At 49.3% G+C, this 14769-nt stretch overlaps 1 protein-coding gene across 2 annotated transcripts in view; it reads left to right on the forward strand.

Annotated features, from left to right (window-relative positions):
* The window catches only part of Psd2 (pleckstrin and Sec7 domain containing 2), a 56327-nt gene that overhangs the window by 18746 nt on the left and 22812 nt on the right, over positions 1–14769 (forward strand). For both annotated transcript variants that reach the window (XM_059246739.1, XM_059246740.1), the window contains exons 5-7: positions 1614–1694; positions 6249–6361; positions 7163–7221. In XM_059246739.1, the coding sequence (XP_059102722.1) occupies positions 1614–1694; positions 6249–6361; positions 7163–7221 (253 nt within the window). The remainder of the gene's footprint in view (positions 1–1613; positions 1695–6248; positions 6362–7162; positions 7222–14769) is intronic.

Here is a 14769-nt window from a genome sequence, read left to right on the forward strand (position 1 = left end):
CCCGAGGCTCATTTACCTCATCTGTGAACTTCCCATATTGCTTCTCCCGAGTCTGACTCACGACTCCTCAGACTCCACCCTTCTTCTTCCCAGCATTCTCTCTGCCCTGAAAATCCTGCCTAGCTATCGGCCAATCAGCTTTTTATTAACAATGAGAACAGTGTATATTTAGAGTGTACAAAGATTGTTCCACAGCCCCAGGCTTGCAAGGCAAGTATTTTAACATTGAAGGCCACCTTCCCAGGAAGTGCCACGTACTGAAGGAACAGAGCCATTCATCCCAAAGAATTTCCCACGGTTTGGATGTGGATCTGGTATTATTTCACACATTCCTCTAGTTCCCATGATCCTGTCAATGGGAAGGAAAGCTTGAGCCTTTAATTAGAGTCAGATAGAAATCTCTTCGGAATCTTCCTCCCAGGCTTCATGAAACATGTTCTTCCTTGGCCTCCAGGAGGGCACAGCCCTACCCACTGCTGATGCTCATCAGTCCCCTTCACCAGCTCTTTCCTTGGTCTAGACCCTTAATGGGGCTGCTTTCAGATCTCTGCCCTGGGCTCGCACATTAAAAGAAAATATTTTTATTTATGTGTATGGATGTGTGTGTTGTGTGATTGTATGCTACATGTGTGCAGATGCCTGAGGAAGCCAGAAGAGGGCGACAGAACCACTGTGGCTGGGTTGCAGGCAGTTGAGAGACACATGACATGGGTGCTGGGAACTAGACTCAAGTCCTCTAGAAGAGCAGTGAATGCTCTTAACTACTGAGCTATTGCTTCAACCCAGTCTGGCCTCAAGCTCAAGATGACCTTGAACTCCTGATCCTCTTGACACCTACCATGGTGGGGATTGAACCCAGGGCTTTGTGCATGGTAGGCAGACACCCTGAGCTATACCCTCAGCCTATCTGTACCTTTAAAAGTTTCACTGATTTGTTTTTTGAGACACGGTCTCATTATGCAGGCTGGTTGGTCTCAAGCTTCCGATCCTTCTACCTCATAGTGCTGAGGTGACAGGAAAGCGCTGCCATACCAAGCTCCCTGTACCTTGTCCTCACAAGGGCTCAGCTCTCAAGACACCAAGCTGTCTCTTACAAAGTTACTCTCACAGGGACTTAGCCAGCTCTGTCCTTGTCCCGAGCTCCGACATCTCCATCTTCTCAGTCATTTTCTTTTCCTTTCTGGTGACCTCAGCAGCCTAAATTTCTCATCTGGGCCACTTTTTTTTTTTTTTTTTTTTTCTGGATCCATACTCTGCAGGTACAGTGTTAGCTTCAAAGTCTGTAGCCAGGCCCTGGTCCTTCCTGTGATCTGAGGTCTTGCCCCTGCCTCACCTCTTGCTGCCCCTGCCCCCGCCCAGCTTGATGTGATGTCATATCATCATCTCTGCTGGGGACACTGGGCATCACCTTACCCCCAGTCCCTTCACCTGAGTTGAGACGTCATCTCCTGAGCCCCCAGACCAAGGTTGATCCATCTGAGCTGAGTGCCCAGAGTGTCTGGACAGAGCTGGGGTGGTGGTTAAGCGTTCTCTGGGGCCCAGTTCCCCAGTACCTGCCAACCTGGGACTTGGGGCCTGCGCCTAACTGACATCCTATGGTGCTTTCTCTGCAGCAATGAGTTCAGCAGGCTGGTCGCTGGAGAGTACCTCAGTTTCTTCGACTTCTCAGGCCTCACGTTGGACAGAGCACTCAGGTCAGTGGAGCTGGGATGGGACAGTGCCCCCAGGTGGTGGAACCGTACACCTGGATTGTCATTCCAGGTCTATCATGACTTGCTGCGCAAACCTTTACCCCTCTGGCAAAGCGGTGGGGAAGGGAACTGTGGGTAGCAGTTGTCCAACAACTCAGTGGATGCCAGCTACTGTGATGAATGCTCAGGTTATGAAGGTGGGAGTATGGTCATGGCTCTTAGGACTGGCTTGTATGGAGCACTTCCTGCCTGCCCGATGCCACAGGTCTTTGTAGACCTGGCCTACTTTGATGGTAAAGGAGACTTGATTGTAGCTCTTTTAGTGTTTGGGCCACAGAAGGGTCAATTGTGGGCCCGGAGATGGGTGGGATGGGTGGATGCAGCCCAGAGTCATCAGAAGGATGCTAGGCCAGGCCTGAGGAGGGAAGGGCAATGTCTCTGGGCTAAGGGTTGTGTCCATAGATGTTAGACCATCTTGTTGGATCCCAGAAGTCTCTTATACTTTTTAAAAAAACATTTTATAATTTTTTAAAGGTTTATTTATTTTTTATTATGTATACAGTGTTTTGCCTGCGTGTATGCCGGCACAACAGAAGAGGGCACCAGATCTCATTATGTGGTTGCTGGGAATTGAACTCAGGAAGAGCAACCAGTGCTCTTAACCTCTGAGCCATCTCTCCAGTCCCCATCTCTTATACTTTTTAAGAATCACTTTTTCTTTTCCCCTCTGTCTCGGTTGGGGTATTTTCTGCTGGCTTCTGGTACACTTGCCATTTTGCTATGTCCAATGGACCACTGAAGCCAATAAAAACTTACTAAGGAGAGATGGCTCCGCATGAGTAGGAAGGGTGAGGACCACAGGTCAGACCTCGGCATCTATGTAAATGCTAGGTGGGCATGGTGTCTGCCTGTAATCCCAGTGTGTGGGAGGCAGAGACAGAGAGGAACCCCAGAGCAAACTGGCTATCTAGGCTGGCTATATCAGCACGCTCTCTTGGTTCAAATGAGAGACTCCCCTCCGCGCCCCCTCCCCCACCTCAATAGTCTACCTTATATATATAAGGTAGAAAATAACTAAGGAAGACACTTGATGTCAGCCTCTGGCCACTGTGTGCACATGCACACACATGCACCTACATAAATTCAAGCACACATGCCCTCAGGCATGCATACCACACATGCATACATACACGCCCCCCCCAAAAAAAATCATTAAGTTTTTAATTCTCAGTTACATTTTACATTTCTAGAATTTCCATCATATTTAAACTTTAAAGTAGATTTTAGTTCTCTGTGGGACTGCACATCTTTTCACTAACTCATCTGAATCACCTATATCTTTTTTTTTTAAAATGTAGTTGTGACTCATTTATGTGTGTGTGTGTGTGTGTGTGTGTGTGTGTGTGTGTGTGTGCGCGCACACACGCACACATGCGTGCACATGTGGGAACACATGTGCAGAGGCTGAGGTTGATGTTGGAGTCTTCCTCAATTGCTCTCCATCTTGTAATCTGAGGCAGAGTCACTCAGATGAATTCAGGGCTCACAGACATGACTGGCTTAGCAAGCTGGCTTGCTCCAGGAACACCCTCTCTCTGCTTTCTGATCACTGGAATCACCGGCAGGTCACCGTGTTCCCCTGCAGTTACAGGCTCTGGGGATTTGAACTCCACACCTCATGCTTGCAGGGCAACTGCCTTCTTCACTGAGCTGTTGGTCTCTCTGGTCCCCACTCTGTGTCTGTTTCTGTTTGTCCTCTCGGTTTTCCAGCACCCCTTCTATCTCTCAGTCTCCCAACCCTCCCTTTAGAAGGCAATTGGAAAGGAGCGTGGGACACGGTGGTCCTAATCCAGGCCAGGCGGAGAAGTGGCAGCTCTAACTCATGTTTCTCAGGGCTGGCTCTGATTCAGCCTTGTGTGGGGAGTCTGCTGTGTCGCTGGGACTGCTCCCTGGGACTGCTCCCTGGGACTGCTCCCCTTGGTGGTGATGAATCCTCATTTTACTACCTCCTTGCAGCAAAACGGCTCCCCTCCCAAAAAAAAAAAATCCCTCTGCTTCTGGAAGGCTTTCTGCCTAACTTCGCAGCTCCGTAGCTGTCACGCCTTCAGAGTCTGGCAACTGTGTGCCCATGTGCTTACAACCCCTCAAGACTCCAGATTTGTTTTTCCAGCCCCAAGAAAGGGTCCAGTATACTGCCTTTTGCCCATAGGCTTTGTTGGCAATGCGCCCGGGGGAGAGGGGGCTGTCCCATGTCAGCCCCCTTCTGGCCAGTCCTCTCCATCTTGAGACCACGGGCCTGTGGTTCTTATTGCTTCACCTGTGGCTTAAGGAAGTGCACAGCGGCCTTATTGGGGATGTATGTCGCTCTACTCCAAGCAGATCTATCGAGCTGAGCCTTTGGATTTCACCAAAGTGAGGGAGATCAGAAAGACAGTGGTAGGTGGGACTGGCTCACCATCAGAGACACGGGTGTTGGCTGAAGGGCCTTGAACACTGGTCCCTAGAGTGAGGTTTGACTGTCCAGAACCTGTAGAGTGCACAAGGCACTGGGTGTGAAGCAGCACTATAGCAGTGTGCTAGCAGCCTTTAATCCAGTGGTGTGAAGGTTTCTGCAGGGGTCTGGTGCGAGAGGACAGGCCTGAGGATGCAGTGGAGTGAGCAGGGAGAGATGGACACTAGCGCTTGCTCAGGAGATAGAGTGGAAAGCAGCTGGGGCGGAGATAGTTAAATATGGGCAAAGGTGGGGTTGAGCCTGGGGGTAGCCAAGAGTGTGGAGGGAGGAGGTGTGAGGCTTGGGGGTTGGTAGAGAGCCCCTGGGAAGCAGGATCTGGGAAGGATGGGGCTGGAGTTTAGAAAGTACAATGCACTGGGTGTGGAGAGATGGCTCAGTGGTTAAGAGCACTGGCTGCTTTTCCAGAGGGCCCTGGTTCTATTCCCAGCACCCACAAAGTGGCCCAGAATTGTCTGTAATTCCAGTCCCAGGGGTCCTCTTGCCCTCTTCTGGCCCCTGTGCTTACTGCACACATGTGCTGCACAGACATACATGCAGGCGCTCACATGTGCTTATAAAGTAAGTAAAATAAAAAGGAAGTACAGTGGAGTGTGAGGGACTCGGGGGAGAGGGCAGGATACAGGCGAGACAGGGACAGGAGGAGGGCCAGATATCGGGTGAGAGATGTTTTTGTGTAATAGTAGATCACTTAGGATTGAATTTCAGGAGTGCTCTGCAGTTTGGGGTACCTAGGAGACCTCCAAGGGGAAAGGTTGGCCGTGGGTCCCAGGACTCTTAGGCATCTCAAAGAGGGCACAGTGAAAGGGCATTGCAGGTACTTTGGCTCATACACCAAAAAAACTGTAGCAAAACTAGAACATGTCTTGTGAACCCAGGACAGAAAGAGGCGTAAACAGGTTCAGCTTGGAGTTTCCCTTCTCAAGGAAAGGGTGTTCACAGGACCTGGGTGACAGCTCTTGGCCCCATCTTCCAGTCCCTCTGGTTTTGGGATCAGCTTCCAAGTATCCCTAAGAGTGAATTGACCTTTGAACTTGGCGTTGAGAGGGATGACTAGATGGAAAGGATGTCCTGGAGGGATCCCAGCACACGCAGAGGCCCAGAATAGCATTGCTCTGCCTGGATTGTGAAGATGGTTTAGGGAAATAGCATGTGGGTATGAGGTCCCAGGGACAGGAGGGGTCTGGGCATCAGCAAGGCTGCAATATGAAGGATGTGGATGTTTCTCTGGGGTTTCTGGGGAGCCAGGGAAAAGTTTTAAGTGGCTGTGGGTGGGTTGAGATTGCCTATGTGTCTACAAGGCAGATATAATGTGTGTGGGGTGTTAGCTGGGAGGCTGGGGTAAGTGCATGAGCACGTGATGAGGGTAGACTAGGCGGGAAGAGGAGGAGGAAGAGGAGGAAGAGGAAGAGGAAGAGGAAGAGGAAGAGGAGGAGGAGGAGGAGGAGGAGGAGGAGGAGGAGGAGGAGGAATTGAGATAAAGACAAAAGGGAGGCCAGGCATGATGGCACATGCCTTTAATCCCAGCACTTGGGAGGCAGAGGCAGAGGCAGGTGGATCTCTGAGTTTGAGGCCAGCCTGGTCTACAGAGAGAGTTCCAGGACAGTCAGAGCTATGCAGAGAGGCATTGTCTCAAACAAACAAACAACTCCCTACCCCAGAGAAATGAAGAACAAATCACAGAGACTTGGTGCAGCTCAGACTTGGGGGTGGGGGAATGAGAATGGAGGGGTGGGTTCAGTAGAGAATTGAGGAAGAGCATGCTGATGGGTGGGGCTGGCAGTCTAGGACACGCTGATACTGGCCCTGAGGGGCTCATCTGCCTACTTCCGGAAGGGTGCTGCAGGAATGAGAGAGAGAGAGGGAATTCTGAGGTCTTAGACTCCAGAGGCCTTCCTGGAGGGTGCAGAGGGTGTCCAGACCCAGGTACTGGGGTACAGGAACACGGGTCTCAGGTGTGCGTTTGTGTGGGGAGTAAGTTCTATTCCAGTGAGAAGGCTAAATTGGGGGCTCTGAGATTCACTAAGCAGTCTTGAATTATATTCTAGAACCTTCCTGAAGGCCTTCCCACTGATGGGAGAGACGCAGGAGCGAGAGCGAGTCCTTACCCACTTCTCCCGCCGGTATTGCCAGTGTAACCCAGACGACAGCACGTCAGAAGGTACAGCACTCCCTGACCCCCCTCCCATACTCCTTGTCTAGCCGAGGCCTGGTCTTCTCCCACCCTGGTCCATCTGACACCTCTACCTTGCAGGCAGGCCCAGGTGGGCCATATGCTCTGGCATATAGTAGGTGCTCAATTAAAATTGAATGAATACAGTTGGGTGTGGTGACTCATACCTGACGTCCCAGGGATTGGCAGGATGAGTCAGGAGGGCTATTTCAAGCTTGAGGTCAGCCTGGGCTACAGAGTGAGACCCTGCCTCAAAATCCAAGACCACAAAATATCCAGTGAATATCAGATGGCCTGCTGGACAGGAGAGTCCAAAGGTCTCGTTCATTGTCATCCGTTCTCAGCGTCTGTAAGTCCTTCCTATACTCAGTCCTTTAGCCTAGTCCATGTCCTGTGTCTCCCGTCACAATGCTGACTCTCAGTAGGGGAGGGGACGTCCCATGCAAGTCTCTTGCAGAGGCAGGACTTGCCATATGGATGGACCTGAATCACAGGAACTGAGGGACTAAGTCTCTTATTGCTACTGTAGGGACATGGCTTGGGGGCCAAAGCCTTTCCTAGGTCTAAGGTTCAAGGTAGCTTTGTCTGCAAGGGGCAGGCATCTGGGTTAGAGCCTGTCTAGGATGGTTAGGGGCTCTGGGGGTTGGGCATCACCCAGGCCTTGGCCCTGAAGTGCTTGTGGGCAGATACCTGGCTTCCTTTGTCTGTGTGGCCTCTAGGTTGGCAGGTGGGGGGTCCTGGTGGGAATGAGTGGGTTCTCACACTGAGAATTGACTGTGTTCTATTTAGATGGAATCCACACACTTACCTGTGCCCTGATGCTGCTTAACACAGACCTGCATGGACATGTGAGTAGGGGGACTCTCAGGGGATCTGGGCTCTCACTGGTTCCTGTCACTGAGGGCAATGTAGCCAACCCTGTAGCCATCCCTCTTGCTGAAACTCTTGGTCAGGGACAGTGTTTTTTCCTAGCAGACCCGGGAGGTGGCTGCCTTGCTTCTAGATTTGACCCTGTCCTGGTTTTATCCACTGGTTCTGCCTGGGTTCTGGCTCCTAAGAACAGTGAGAACAGTTGAGGCATGTGGGAATTTTTCTTTTTAATTTTTCAAGACAGGGTCTCTCTGTGTAGCCCTGGCCGTGCTGGAACTCTCTCTGTAGACCAGGCTGGTCTTGAACTCAGAGTTCCGCCTGCCTCTGCCTCCCAAGTGCTGGGATTAAAGGTGAGCACCACCACTGTGCCCGGCTGAGGCACATGGGAATTTAAGACACGGCAAATAGAAGTGCCATCAGGACACATCTGTGGTAGAGTCCATGCCTTCCTTGCTCTACCAAAAGGCCGTGCGCTCTTCCATATCTCCTCTAAAAGCCCAGATGTGGCTTTCCTGAGATATGCCCCAGACAGCTGGTCTCTGCCAACAACATGGCAGGTTACTCTTCAGGGGCCTCCTCCTCACCCTTCACTCCTGTCAGGCCAGTGAGTGGAAGAATAGGTGTGGGGTGCCCAGGCCCCCGGTGCCTCCAGGCTTCCCACGCTCACTAATCCCTTCTTCCTTCCTCTGTTGGCTACTGCTCTGGGCGCCCCTGCCCTTCCTTCCTCAGGTGGTAAGTGCTGCTGTTAGAGCGTGCATGCTCCATGCTTAGACCCGCCTCCATTCACCCTCTGTGTCCTGTCCCACCATCTGCCCCACCCAACCGCTCTCTGGCCGTCACTCACTCAGGGCTGGTCAGAGCCCCTCCTGGGAGTTGGGTAGATTTTAGTAACGCAGTGACAGCAGGTCAGTATGTCTGGCTCTAGAGTAAACCAGAAAAGTCCAGGAGATATGGGGTGTAAGGAAAATCTGGGATAGACAAGCTGCACAACCTAGTCTTGCCTTCTTTACTGAGTAGCTGTGTGATCCTGGGCAAGTCACTTCCCCTCTCCTAGTCTCAGGTTCTGCATCTTCTCAGGGCAGTGGTGATTTCCTCCAGTGTCTCGGGGAGGATTATGAGTGGCAGCGGTCCACAGCCCAGCAAGGGTTTCCGCTGTGAACAAGACCATCACATGCCCAGTGGAATCCATTGCTACTCTTACACCTTGAGTGATGGACAGCCTGTGGGTACAGCCTTGAGGCTGGGGGCAGCTGTGGTTGAGGGAGAGGAGGAGTAGCCGGCTGGGTTTGTGGGCACATATATGTAGATGATGTATATTCCCCGTGAGCGGAAGTGGAGTGAGCACCCTGCCCAAGCCAGCCCTCTCCCCGAGATCACTCCCTCTGTTCAGAGGTGTCACTAGCCATTTGAAAGAGAGTTCTAACACACCCCTCCACACTGTGCCCACTCTCAGTGGAGAGGCCCCCAGCATGGTGGGCCTTAGCCGGTCTGGGCCCTTCAGCTGAGGAGGGAGCGGTGGTTGGATGGGGGCTTCACACTGCTGGAGACGCGGAGCAGTAATTCCCCTGCAGCAGTGTTGCTCAGCAAGCAGTGTGTGTGTGTGGTGATGGGGGGTGGGGAGCCGGGCTAGGCTTCTCTGTGCCTGCCCACAGCACAGCTGTATGGCCTGGAGCAAACCTGTTAACTCACCAAGCCTCTGTTGATTTCCCCCTCTTGTAACCCTTGCCTGTGAGTCTCTTTTTGTTGCTAATTTATTATTTTATTTTATGTGCTTTGGTGTTTTGCCTGCATGCATGTGTGAGGGTGTCAGGCCTCAGTGATGAAGCTGCCGGTGGGAAGGTCCCGGGAAAGAGGCGCGATTTGACGCCTGTCTCTAAGGCTTCCTTCCAGGTGAGCCATGAAAGCAGGCTAGGATTGCTCTTACCTCAGTGCCATGGCAGACATTCAGGGAAAGGCTGGCTGCCCTGGGTCAAAGGTGATCGCCAAGTGTCACTCTCTCAAACGCTGCCCGGGTAGCACCTAACCCCAGCCAGCCTCTACTCTGGGCAAGGATATGGGCTTAGAGAGACGATTGCCCTGACCTGAGAGAGCTAAGGTCACAGTCATGAGATGGTGCTGTGGAGAGACTAGCTGTGGGTTGTCCCTGCTAGGGGACAGAGGCTGTGGGAAAGAGACTCCAGGGCCCGGGGCCCAAGGGAGGTCCTGTTGATGGAAATGGGGACAAGGAGACACTGGGCATTCAGGGTTTCCAACTGTACACCTTCTTGGGCTGTGCCGTCATCTGGGTCCCCTGCCCCGAACATGTCTTTTTGCCTGGAGGCTGTCTACTATCAATATTACTTTAAAGCAAAGAACTTCCTTGGTTTTTCTTTTTTCCACATCTTGGTGAGTCTTGCTTTTTGGCCTAGAGAGAGGTGGACTTTAGTGAACGGTTTGACTTGGAGTGTGTTTTCTAGAGTGACTATGATGTCCTTATATGTCAATAAGGTCAGGCATTCCATGTTGTGGCAATCTTGTGTACACTCACTGATTAATTTCATTGTGGTAAAATACAGTAGCAGGCGCTGACTATTTTAACCACTTAAGAACACAGAATGCAGCGGCTTTAAGGACATTCCCAGTGGTGTGCACCCAGCACTACTGACCCATTCCAGAATTTTCCTCACTCTCAAAATAAGCCTCACACCTGCCAACAGTCACACCTCCTTACCTCTCCCCACTCCCTGGTAATGCGGACATGCTTCCCGCCTGTATGGATCTGTCTGTTATAAATATTTTGTGTGAGCAGAATCGTACAACACCTGACCTTCTGTGTCTGGCTTGTTTCCCTTGACATGTTTTCAAGGATCGTTCATGTTGTATCATGTGCCAGTACTTTATTCTTGTTTATGGATAAATAGTGTATCATTGCATGGATATGCCACATAGGAATACATGGATATGCATGTGAAATTATGAAAATTTGTGTGTAAGTTTTAGTTTGTACACCTGTTCTCAGTTTTGGTTGTTGTTGAGACAGGGTTTCATTGTTTTGCCCTGGCTGGCCTGGAACTTGCTATGTAGACCAGACTGAACTCACACTTACAGAGGTCTAAACTGCCTGCCTCTGCCTTCTAAGTGCTGGGATTAGGGGCAGGTGCTACCATATCTACCTCAATTCTTTTTTTAATTATTTACAAAAACATCTATTTGTGTGTGTGTGTGTGTGTGTGTGTGTGTGTGTGTGTGTGTGTGTGTTGTGCACACATGTAGAGGTCAGAGGTCAACTTACAGGAGCTGGTTCTCCTCTTCCCATATGTGGGTCTCCCAGGGATGGAACGAAGATCAACAAATTTGGCAGCAAGTGCTTTTACCTGTGGAGACATCTGCTGGTCCTTAGTTTTTCATTTCTTTTGGGCATACGCTCAAGGTAGGCTTGCTGAATTATGTATATTTTTATATTTAAAGCACATTGGCTAAATATTTCCTATCCCTCCAGCAATACACAGGGTTCCAGCTGTCAACAGCAAATTGACCTTTCCTACCATTTTGGAAATAATATTGACATCTTAGTGGATGTGGAATACTACTTTAGTCTTTCAGTTTGACTTTGGTGCTGGGGATTGAGCCCAGGCTCTGCTCATGCCTGGTGAGTGCTTTTCCTTTGAGCTACAGTGCCAACCCCACTGTGGTTCTCATTCACCTGTCTCCATGACTACAGTACTGAGTTGCTTCCCATGTGCCTGATGGCCATTGGTGTGTGTTCTTCGGAATGTCTGTTCAGGTCCTTTGCCCACTTCATTTCATTTATTCTTTATTCTATGGTATTGGCTGGGTACAAACTCATAGCTCTCTTGACTCAGCCTTTTAAAGTGCCAGGTTATGGGCATGCGCCATCAGGCTTGGGCCCTCTGTCCAATTTTAACGACGGTTTTTGTTGTTGTTGCCTTCTGCTGGCCTTCTGTGTTCAGAACACTAGACCTTTATCAGGCATATGACCTGCAGATGTTTTCTCTCATCTTATGGTTGTTTACTCGTTCTCTTTCTCGCTCTCTTTATAGAGTCTTATGATGTTTTTAAAATTTGAATGACATCCCAATTTATTTCTGTGTGTGTGTATGTGTGTGAATGTGTGTGTGTGTACATGCACATATGTGTGTGTCTGAATCTGTGTGTACATATGTGTGGAGCAGGCCAGAGGTCTATCTGGAGTGTGAGTCCTCTGGAGCCTTTTTTAAAGACAGGGTATCACTGGGACCTGAGACTCGCTGATTACATTAGGGCGGTTAGCCAGCAAGCTCAAGGAATCCTCTGGTCCCTTTTTCTCCAGCCCTGGGATTACAGCATGCACCACAGACCAGACTTTTTACATGGGTGCTGGGCTTGAACCCAGGTATCCATGCTTGCCCAGCAGGTGTATTACTGACTGTGCTCTCGCCCCAGCACTGCAGCTGTCTTTTTTGTTTGTGCGTTGGGCATCATGAATTAGAAACCATTACCAGTGTTGTGGTGGCACAAGCCTTTAATCTTGAGACTCAGGGGACAGAGGCAGGTGTACCTCTGGGAGTTTGAAGTCAGCTTGGTCTACATGTTGAGTTCTAGGTCAGCTAGGGTTACATAGTGAGACCCTGTATCAAACAAACAGACAGACAGACAGACAGACAAGCATAAAAAAGAAACCATCACCAGACCCAAGGCCATGAAGGTTTGCGCTGTTTTCTTCTTTGAATTTTTCTTTTTTGTTTTCTTCAGCACTGAAGATTGAATTTAGGGCCTCAAGTGTTCTAGGAGGGCACTCTCCCACTGAGACCCAGCCCTACACTTAGTTTTAAATTCTGTTCTGAGTAATGATACACAGTGTGAGATACAGATTCAACTCCATCCATTTGCATTTGGACATCTGGTCCCAGCATCATTGATGCAGATGATTATTTTCCCATCACACAGTCTTGGCAGACTTGTTAAGATCTAGTATATTGGTAAGCATGGTGTTATGTACCAGTACTCAACACTCAAGAGGTTGAGGCAGGCAGATCTCAGAGTCTAGGCTACTTGCGCTGCAATAGATCCTATCTCAAACAACAACAGCAACAAATTGATTGATAGTAAATTATAGGTTTGAGGCTGGGAGCTCAGAGCATAGAGCACTTGTCTAGAATTTACGAGACCTGAGTTCCATGCCCAGTATCCACAGAACTGGATGTGGTCATACAAACCTACGATCCCACCACTTTGGGAGGTGGAGGCAGGAGGATCAGAAGTTCAAGGCCACCCTTGTCTATGTAGTGAGTTTGAAGCCAGCCTGGAAGCCTTATCTCAGACAAAAATTATAGGTTTACAGCTCTTCTTAGGTGAATGCCCGATGTTTTCACTACTGTGGCTTTCTAGGGAGTTCTCAGTCAGGAAGTTTGATGGGTGAGGTCTATTTTTCTTTGCTGAAGACTGAGTGAGGGGGTGATCTCTTGCAGTTCCCTATAAAAGTAAGAATTGGCCTTTGTATTTCTGAAGAAGTGGGGTGTCAGGGTGTGGGGTGTGGGGGTATGGGGTGTGAGGTGTGTAGGGGTGTGGGGTGTGGGGGTTGCGGGGAGCATAGAGATTTTAATGGAGATCAGCTTGAGTATTCAGGTCGGTTTGGGGAGAATTGCCATTTTAGCAATGCTAAGTCTTCCTAATCCATGAACAAAGGACGTCTTCCTGTGGATTTATGCCTTCTTAATTCATTTTAGAACTCCTTTGTAGTTTTGAGTATACAAACCTTTCATCTCCTTGGTTGAATTTTTTTGAACCAGGGCCTCAAGCTGTAGATCAGAGCCTGGAACTCACTATGTAGCTCAGAGTGTCTCAAGTTCACCATGGGTCTTCCCGTGCCTTCCCCCCCCCCGCCCCCCCGCCCTGCTTTAGCTTCCTGGGTGCTAGAATTACAGGCTTGAGTCCTCATGCCCAGCTTCCTTGGTTAAATATATTGGCATTTTATTGTTTTTTACTGTTTTGAACAGGATTTCATGTATCCTAGGCTGGTTTGGAGCTCAATATGTAGCCTGGGATGGTCTTGAACTCATGATCCTCCTGCCTTGGCCTTGCTTGTGCTAGAATTCTAGGAGTGAAGTACGATGCCTAGTTTATTTTATTTTATGCATTGTGTGTGTGTGCATGTGTGTGTATGTGTGTGTGTGTGTGTGTGTGTATGTGTGTGTGTGTACGCACGCATATAAGTATGGAAGTCAGAGATGGACACTGGGGGACATTCTTCAGTCACTTTCCATCTTCTTTTCTGAGACAGTGTTTCTCACTGAACTTGGAGCTCACTGATTGAGAGTATCCAGCAAGGATCCTCCTGTCTGTCTCCCCTAGTGCTGGGATTACAGACACACACTGCCATGCTGGCTTTCACGTGGGTGCTGAGATTACATTTCCAGGTTCTCATGCTTGCACCCAAGTACTTGACTGACAGATCCATTTCCTCAGCTCCCTCATTTTATTCTTGTTGATGCTGTTGTAAATACAATTGTTTCCTGAACTTTATTTTATTTATTTATTTTTAATGCTGAATGCTGTTTATTGAAGGAGGGAAGAGGTCTTAAATACAGGCTTACAGCACAATGGGAGAACCCCGGAGGGCAGAAGTTCACAACCAATGTTTTACAATCTTGCATCTAAGCTGTTAACGCCCATTATGCAGGATACACAGACAAGGAACTTCCCTTAAGCATTCAGGAGTGTGGAACCCGCCAGGGAATTAGCATAGGGAGGATATCAAGGTCAAGGTCAGCAAGCAAGACAACAGTTACCCAAAATGGGGGCCAGGGCCCTACAGGTCCTCCTTTTACTAAAAAATGAGCTTCTGACTTAGGTTGCGTGGGATGTCAGCAGGTCACCTTACCCGTCATGGAGACGCTCTGTCTTAGGTTGGTGAGCACCCCCCCCAAGAATTACCCATCTCTGAATATTCATTATCATACAGGCTCAATCATGTGTGAGTTGCAGAGTTAACTGCTGCCAAAGATCTCAAAGTGGCACTGGGCTTGCAATCTGTGTGTTCGACACAGAAAAGACCAACAGAAGTCCTAACCCACCCATAGCCAGTAGGATAAAGGCAACTGAGCCATTCCCTTCCTTAATGAGCCTTGCTGCAAATTGGAGCCCTTGTAAGATGGTATCCCAAAAGCAAATGGAACTTGAGTTTATAAATTTATAATTTTCAAAGCCAATCGAAATGTATATAACTATTGAATTAAATTTATCATGCCCAATAGAATAAAAGATTAATTAACTGTTGTAGCTACTTTTGCTGCCAGGGTCTCCACTGTGCTAGCTGTAGTAAACAATTATGAAATGGTAATCCCAGAAACAGTAGCAGTGGTGGCCGCCACTGCTATAACAGCAACAATGGCAGCAGCAATGTCAAATTCTCTTCTGGAGCGTGTGGACATCCACTAGCATGGATACAATTCCATGAACACAAACCGCCAAGGTCCATTTTTCTTGATCCCAGCACGACTTAGGCTGGCAGCTCTTCTGGAGAATCCAAAAGCATGACTACAGTCCTA

Source organism: Peromyscus eremicus, chromosome 19 (assembly GCF_949786415.1).
Source record: "Peromyscus eremicus chromosome 19, PerEre_H2_v1, whole genome shotgun sequence".
In the NCBI taxonomy this organism is placed as follows: domain Eukaryota; kingdom Metazoa; phylum Chordata; class Mammalia; order Rodentia; family Cricetidae; genus Peromyscus; species Peromyscus eremicus.